Source organism: Salvelinus namaycush, chromosome 7 (assembly GCF_016432855.1).
Source record: "Salvelinus namaycush isolate Seneca chromosome 7, SaNama_1.0, whole genome shotgun sequence".
In the NCBI taxonomy this organism is placed as follows: Eukaryota; Metazoa; Chordata; class Actinopteri; order Salmoniformes; family Salmonidae; genus Salvelinus; species Salvelinus namaycush.
This window is the reverse complement of record NC_052313.1, coordinates 49,558,832-49,566,877: the sequence shown is the minus strand read 5'-3', so window position 1 is coordinate 49,566,877 and position 8,046 is coordinate 49,558,832. Positions and strand designations below refer to the sequence as shown.

At 39.3% G+C, this 8,046-nt stretch overlaps 1 gene segment (V, D, J or C); it reads right to left on the bottom strand.

Moving 5' to 3' along the window:
* Positions 1–7,007: 7,007 nt before the first annotated feature.
* Positions 7,008–7,577, bottom strand: LOC120050799. The segment is given in 2 exon segments: positions 7,008–7,342; positions 7,504–7,577. Coding segments are annotated over 2 exon segments (387 nt in total).
* Positions 7,578–8,046: the final 469 nt, after the last annotated feature.

The following is an 8,046-nucleotide window of genomic DNA, read 5'->3' as shown; positions in this document are numbered from 1 at the left end:
AATCAGTCAATTTAAATACATTCATTAAGCCCTAATCTATGGGGTGGGCCTTGTGCCAAACTTCATGCTGAAGTTCAGTTCAGACCAATAAAAGTTACTGAGGCCTCAGATGGATATATCCGTTTTTACATGGACATTGCCATTGAGGGCTTCCCAATTTTGAAGTAGTCAACAGGGTGGGACTTCCTATGGGTTAAGGAATGATCACATAATTCATCCAGGTCATCAGGAGGGATCAGCCAATGAATTATATTCATGAGGAAACATTACATTACAGCAGGTGGCAGTAAATCGCCAACCTTGTCTTGGAACCTGTTCAAACAACACAGTCTAGGAGGCAGTTTGCACCCTGTCAGTTTGTTTACCAGTAAAAGTAGTAGAACTTCAAAATGGAGATGGCCTCAATGGCACTGCCTGTGCTCTCACAGACACCGTAATGGGACAGATACAATAATGATGTGGTCTATCTAAGTCTATGGTTCAGACAGAAAATAAAGAGTTATTAGTCAAACAGTGTCAGGTTCAACTGCTGGTGGAATTACAGACTGAGTCTGCAAGCTGTTTTATCACTTTTTGACATTCCTATCTAGATAGGTGGGACAGAAATACTATTTTCATGGGAGTAGGCCTGTTCAAACAACACAGTCTAGGTAGCAGTATGCAGTTTAAACATGCTGAAACAAGATCATCAATACAGTTGATCAGATCCCCTGAAAAGGGACTGATATCTGATCCTACAGAAATAAAAACTACTTTTAGAGCATATTATTCAGATTCATTCAGTTCCTCATACAGCTTTGATACTTCTGCTTGTCGGCAGTTCCTGGAGAACCTTACGTTGCCCAGACTCTCTAAAGAAGAAACAGTTGTATTAGAGGAACCTACCACTTTATCTGAACTGAAAGCTGCTCTTTTAAATATGAAGAAAGATAAAGGGCCTGGTATTGATGGAAAACCTCCTGAACTCAATCTCAACTTTTGGGATGACCTAGGACCAGTAATTCCTGAATCGCTTAATATTGCTACTGAAAAAGGACAATTCCACAGAGACATCAATACAGCTATTATATCCATAACCCCTAAGAAAGGAAAAGACCTCACAAACTGTGAAAATTTTCAGCCAATCAGTTTAATCTGAACAGAAATGAAGATGTATGTCAAAGTTCTAGCCATGTGCCTAGAGAACATTATTTATTTATTTATTTAATCTTTTTTTTAGGGGTGGATCAGCTTAATATTGCGGAAAGAATGTTGCTTCCAATGTAATTGTCTGCATCATTTCCAATCCCCCATATTCTTTTGGTAAATATATATATCCATACACGTATGCATACATATACACATATATACATACATATACCTATATAGACATACTTTTTTAAAGAATATACCTTTATTATTATTCCCCGCAAACCCTACATCCGATCCCCCAATTGGAGTAAACTAATAAACACTTCTGCTTTTACCTTCAATTTATACATCTTATACACATTTTACAGACACAGTCTACTTTACAATATTTCTCTCTTGTTTGTTCTTAGTCCTTCCTCTATTTCTGATGTCCATCCAGTTTGATTTCCACTTGTAACTGTGCTATTTCACAAAAGCTCCGAACCTATACACATTTCACAGATCCCGTATGCCCTACATTGTTTATCTTGTTATTAGTCCCACCCTTCAGCTCCACTCAACCCTTCCCATCTATCTTCCAACATCATCCATTTCGGATTTTTATTTGCCATATATTTTTCAACTGTGCTGTGATGCTTCACAAAATATTTGAACCTTCCTATTCTCATAGCTTCTACAGATTGTAAATTAAAAATAAAAGTTTTTGCTAAAATAATTATTATATTATTGATTGATTGACTATGGCTTTTCAAATCCCCCGGTATTGCTATCTGTAGCGTTAGTTCTAGGCAAATGTTGCAATTCTTCAGCCATTCCTGGACCTGTGACCAAAAACGAGCTACATATGGACAATACCAAAATAAATGATCTAATGACTCTGCCTCCTCACAGCAGAATCTGCAGAGCTGGGAAGATTGTATCCCCCATATATATAACATTCTATTAGTTGCAAGAATTTTGTATAGTAATTTCAATTGAAAAATTCGAAGTTTTGAATCCGGCGTTGTTTTGCGTATCAATTCATAAACCATGTGCCATGGAATGGAATGGGTACATCAAATATCTCTCCCCAACTATTTTGCAATTTATATGGCACAGCTGTCAGTTTTTTGGTCCTTAAATGAAATTGGTATATGTTTTTATTTATCACACTTTTCTTTAACCATTTATGTTCTTTAATATAGGGCCGACATACAAGTTCCTTACTTTTTTCCCCTTCTACTTGCCTCTTCCATTTTTGTGGTAATGCTGCAATTAATTGGTTGTAATTTTGGGTAGAGCAGACATTTCCATATGTCTGTGTTAGCTGCATGTGTGACATAACTCCACCAGTTCTATTTATGATATCATTCACTAAAATTATACCTTTTAAAAAAAAAATCTTCGATAAATACAGTTTTTTTTTATCAATTACTATATTTGAATTTAACCACAATATTTGTTGTACTATTTGTTCCGTCCTTTCAGGTAGATTAAACTGAAATTGCAACCAACTTTCTAAGGCTTATTTAAAAATCAAGATATTTTGAAGATTATTTCCTTTTCAAACAACCAAAAGTGAGCAGGTGTAATCTGAATAAAGGGAAAAAGGCCCTTCTTGAACATAGGATGAGACATTCGTACCAATTTACTAGAGAAGCAGTTTGGATTTAAGTATAACTTTTGTATGACTGATGCCTTTAGTGAGAGGTCTAATGCTTTAATATTTAATAATTTCTGCCCTCCGAATTCATATTCGTTATATAAATAGGCCCTTTTAATTTTATCTGGCTTGCCGTTCCAAATAAAATTGAATATTTTTTGTTCATATAATTTAAAAAGCAGGTCACTAGGTGTAGGCTAAACCATAAGCAAATAGGTAAACTGTGATATGACTAAAGAGTTAATCAGGGTGATTTTTCCACAAATAGACAGGTATTTTCCTTTCCATGGTAGCAAGATCTTATCTATTTTTGATAACTTTCTATAAAAATGTATTGGAGTAAGATCATTTCTTTCTTTTGGGATTTGTATACCGAGTATGTCCACATCTCCGTCAGACCATTTAATTGGTAAACTACATGGCAATGTAAAATGTGCATTTTCTAGTGATCCAATACGTAATATGGTACATTTATCATAATTTGGTTTTAATACAGAGAGGATAGCAAAAGTATCTAGATCCTCTAAGAGGCCGTGGAGAGACTCTAGTTGTGGTTTTAAAAGAAAACATGAATCATCAGCGTACAATGACACCTTAGTTTTTAAGCCACGGATTTCTAATCCCTTAATATTATTGTTTGATATTAAGAGAACATACATAGAGCACATTATTAACAAGCTTATACATCCTGAACAACCAGGGTTTATTAAGGGTCGTCAGGCAGCCGATAACATAAACTGCATGTTTCATGTGGTTGCTGAGGCTTCCAATCTGGATACCCCGTGTGCTGAGTTATCATTAGATGCAGAGAAAGCCTTTGACCGCTTAGAGTGGGAATATTTATGGCTTGTTCTTGAACATTTTGGTTTGGGGCAAGATTTATACAAAATGATTCGCACCATGTATGTGAATCTTTCTTCTGTTATATCTACAGGCACTACCCATTCTAATCCATTTATCATACAACCAGGATGTATATCTACAGGCACTACCCATTCCAATCCATTTACCATACAACCAGGATGTTTATCTACTGGTACTACCCATTCTAATCCATTTACCATACAAACAGGATGTGAACAAGGTTGTCCCGCATCCCCTTTGCTATTTGCTCTCTCTCTTGAACCGCTGTCACAAAGCATACGTCAAAATGCTGCTTCCTCACACATAAAAATCTAATAAACTGAACACGCAATTTCTCTGTATTCAGACGACTAACTGCTGCTCTATGTTGCAAAAAAATCCATCCAGCCAATAATGTCTATTTTCACACCATTAAACATTAAACATGGTCTGTTTACAAGATCAACTGGTCTAAATCATCTCCACTACCTCTTAACTCAGCTATGGGAAGCGTTCAACTAGCACCCATGATAAATCTATTGACACTACATTCAGGAAGAACTATTTAGAAACCTTTGAAAATATCAAAAAAGCCATAATAAAAGGGTCTGCTATGGCCACTTCTTTGCATGCTAGAATCTCAAATATTGAGATGTCCTCCCTTGAATCAATTTTATGAGTTCCATGTTACCACTGCTTCCTCCTATAGACTATTGGTCTAAACTTGACTCTGTCATAAAGAAGTTAATTTGGGGGAGAAGGAGACTGTCACGAATTCCCCCGGTACTGCTGCTCATTCTGTGCAGCAGCTCCTGAGGTCTACGTCACCGGCCTCTAGGCATCACTGAACTGTCTCATTACGCACACCTGATTCCAATTCCCCTGATTAGTAATTGTATATATGTGCCCTCTGTTCACCATTGTCTTGTGGGTTATTGTCCCCATGTCCGTTGGTCTTGTGAGTACCTGTGCTTTGTTGTTTAGTCTTTCGTGCTGTGTGTATTGTGCACTCGTTATTACGGGTCTCATCCCGTGTATTGTTATTACGGGTCTCTTCCCATGTATTTATTAGAGGTTTAAACTCGCTCTTCTGTTTGGGTTACATCCCTGGGTTTTTGAATATGTTTGTTTTGGGCTTCGTCCACGTGCCTTTTCATGGCATGTTGTATTTTTGGGTGGAGTATTTAAAAAAAACTATTACATATTCCTGCACCTGTCTCCAATAATTTATACCACAGTGACCACAGATTAAATATGCAACACCACAGACAAGAAAAGCATCAGGTGGACTTATTGTTTGGACCCATTATAGCATACTCAGTAAATGTGTGGAAAGCTACAGAGAAGAATATGAGATCTAATCTTAAAAGGAATTCTTAGTGTGTAAGAAACCATTTATATCAGATTCTTGGTCTAAGAAGGGTGTTTATACTTTCAAAGACATATTCAATGTGAATGGACTCCTCAGTTTCCAGGAAATCCACCAGTGTTTTAATGTCCCAGGTTCATCATTTTGTCTTTACCTTCAACTCCGCCTATCCACCCAGCCTATGGGGTCCCCTGGGGAGCAGAACTAGCAGTACACCCATTGGTCAAACTTCCAACGGACAGGCACCCCTCAAAAGGAGTTGTTTCTGATATCTATAGTCAATTAATTCTTGCAGCCAAAAGCCATTATGTCTATCCACTGTATTGGAAAATGATTTTATACTTGCTGACAGACAAATGAATTGGGAGACAGTATGGACAAATATATTTGGATCATCTAGAAACCCCAATCACCAATTCATATATATATTTTTTGCCATAGAACCGATCTAACACCTCAAAAAAGACTTCACATGGGTATTAGTCCATCACCATTATGTGAATTCTGCACCACAGGGGACCTTGGTAATTTTCATCATGTGCTGTGGAAATGCCCGGGGGTGGTTGCATTCTGGGGGAAAGTCAACGATGTCATCTCTGTACTTAGATAAAATACTGCCATTAGATCCAATAGGGATGTTTCTTTGTGTTGACTCTGATTGGCACTTGTCAGAACACCAACAGAGATTTGGCCAAACCCTCCCCTAACCCAGAAGACACTTGGCCAATTGTGCGCCGCCCTATGGGACTTCCGGTCGGTTGTGACACAGCCTGGGATCGAACCTGGGTCTGTAGTGACGCTTGTTTCACACTTGTTTTATCGCTCGTTTACTTGACGATAACATTTTGGTTAATTTGTGTTTGTGTAGGCTACACAGCCGAAAATCAACAAGTTCAACATGACGCCACGACAACAATGTTTGCCCATCTTCATAACCACTATGAAGCTTTTCTGAATGAAAGTAACGTTGTGAAAGATCTCCTAGCTACGGGATACAGGGAAAATACAAGGCTTTAGACTCCAGTGATTTAAGGAATGGTAATGTGCTGTAATGCCCTGAACTTACTGGCATAGAGGCTGGGACTGGGATAAAGGACTTCCATCTGGCTCTGATTCCTGATAAATTCTCAATGAAACTGGCTCAGTGCTGATTCCTGATAGATTCATAATGAAACTGGCTCAGTGCTGATTCCTGATGAAATCATGATGAATCTTCAGATGTAGATCACTAGTTATCTAATACTTCCTCATGCCATTTTAGGGGTACTACTAGAATGACCTCAGAAAATGGTGCTCTTGTCAACTAGTCTCTTTGTCAAGAAAAAAAAAGCTGACAAAAAGTGACAGGCAGTCTGGTGGCATGTTGGATTTGGACTGACTCTCTTCCATGGGGAACTGACCTCTGACTTTTTAATCGTTGACCTTTACCAGTCTGGCTGACGACCTGTGTCCAACCTCTTCCTGTGCACACCACACAAGATCAGTGCAGTGACCTATAAAATGACCTGTGACTGACATCTAACCTCTGACTTTGATCTTTGACCTCCTCTGGTCTAGCGCTGGTGTCGTGTAAGGATGGGGGAACATCTGGGGAGTGTACTGTTCTATTCTGGGAGAGGGGACATGGAAATCTAAGTTTCTGTTTCACAGGGCTCTCTCTGTCACACAGTCAAGCACTTACACACCCAATACTGCTACAAAGAAGTGTTGGCCAGCTGTGTGTGTCCGGTTGGTCAACCAAGCATTGAGGCATACAAACCTTTTTGCTTCACACATGATTATATGTTGACATGATATGGATTATTCATCCTCAATGGGACTATTTCACCTGTATCTTTCTGATAAGGAGGATATTTGTAGACATGGGAGGTTGGGAGGGTTATGAAACTAGTTTGTAACCATTATTTCTGAGTTAGTAAAGAGGTTGTACTTGGTGATGTCATATAACAAGACCCTTAGTTCTGTGTCCAGTGGACCAATGATGTGTCTATTTCGAGCTGGAGGTTTTTGTACGGCTCTAAATCACTGTGTGAACACACGTTTACTATTGGGATAGTGGAAACTCTTACAGTAGTAAACTGCTGCATCTTCAGCCTGGACTCCACTGATGGTCAGAGTGAAGTCACTCTCAGACCCACTGCCACTGAATCTAGCAGGAATCCCATCTAGCAGTGTCTTTACGTATCTTATCAGGAGTTTAGGAGCTTCTCCAGGTCTCTGTAGATACCAGAATGCACCCTCTGCTCCACCATCCCATTTGTACACTTTAGGGTTGGTTCTACAGGTCAGAGTGACAGGGTCTCCTGGAGAAAATGTCACTACAGGAGGCTGAGTCACAGTCACCTGACCTCTGGATCCTGACGAGGAAAAACATTAATTAAACAACGAGTATAAATAAGAGAATTTATATTTGATAATATTTTATGCAGGGACATTTATTATTTGAAATCCATTTCAATGATTATACAAGGTACTCAACAATGTCTTTTTCCATTGTAAGAGTTAGAAAACAACAGACCTTTGAGGCAGCAGCAGACCAGTGTCCAGATGAAGATGGTGATCAGAGTCATGGTTGTCGTGGTTTCTGTTTTGTTGAAGGACAGATCTCAGTCCTGCAGTCTGAAACTCACAGGGCTATAAACACTCCCAGAGCACTGAAGCATGAGCTGCCAATGCAAATCACCTCCTCTATGGAAATACCCTTCCTAAGGACAGATGATGAAACTCTATGGAAATAAACGCAGCAAAAAAAGAAACATCCCTTTTTCATGGCCAGCGAAGAGCCCGGATCTCAATCCCATTGAGCACGTCTGGGACCTGTTGGATCGGAGGGTGAGGGCTAGGGCCATTCCGCCCAGAAATGTCCTGGAACTTGCAGGTGCCTTGGTGGAAGAGTGGGGTAACATCTCACAGCAAGAACTGGCAAATCTGGTGCAGTCCATGAGGAGGAGATGCACTGCAGTACTTAATGTAGCTGGTGGCCACACCAGATACTGACTGTTACTTTTGATTTTGACCCCCCCTTTGTTCAGGGACACATTATTCCATTTCTGTTAGTCAC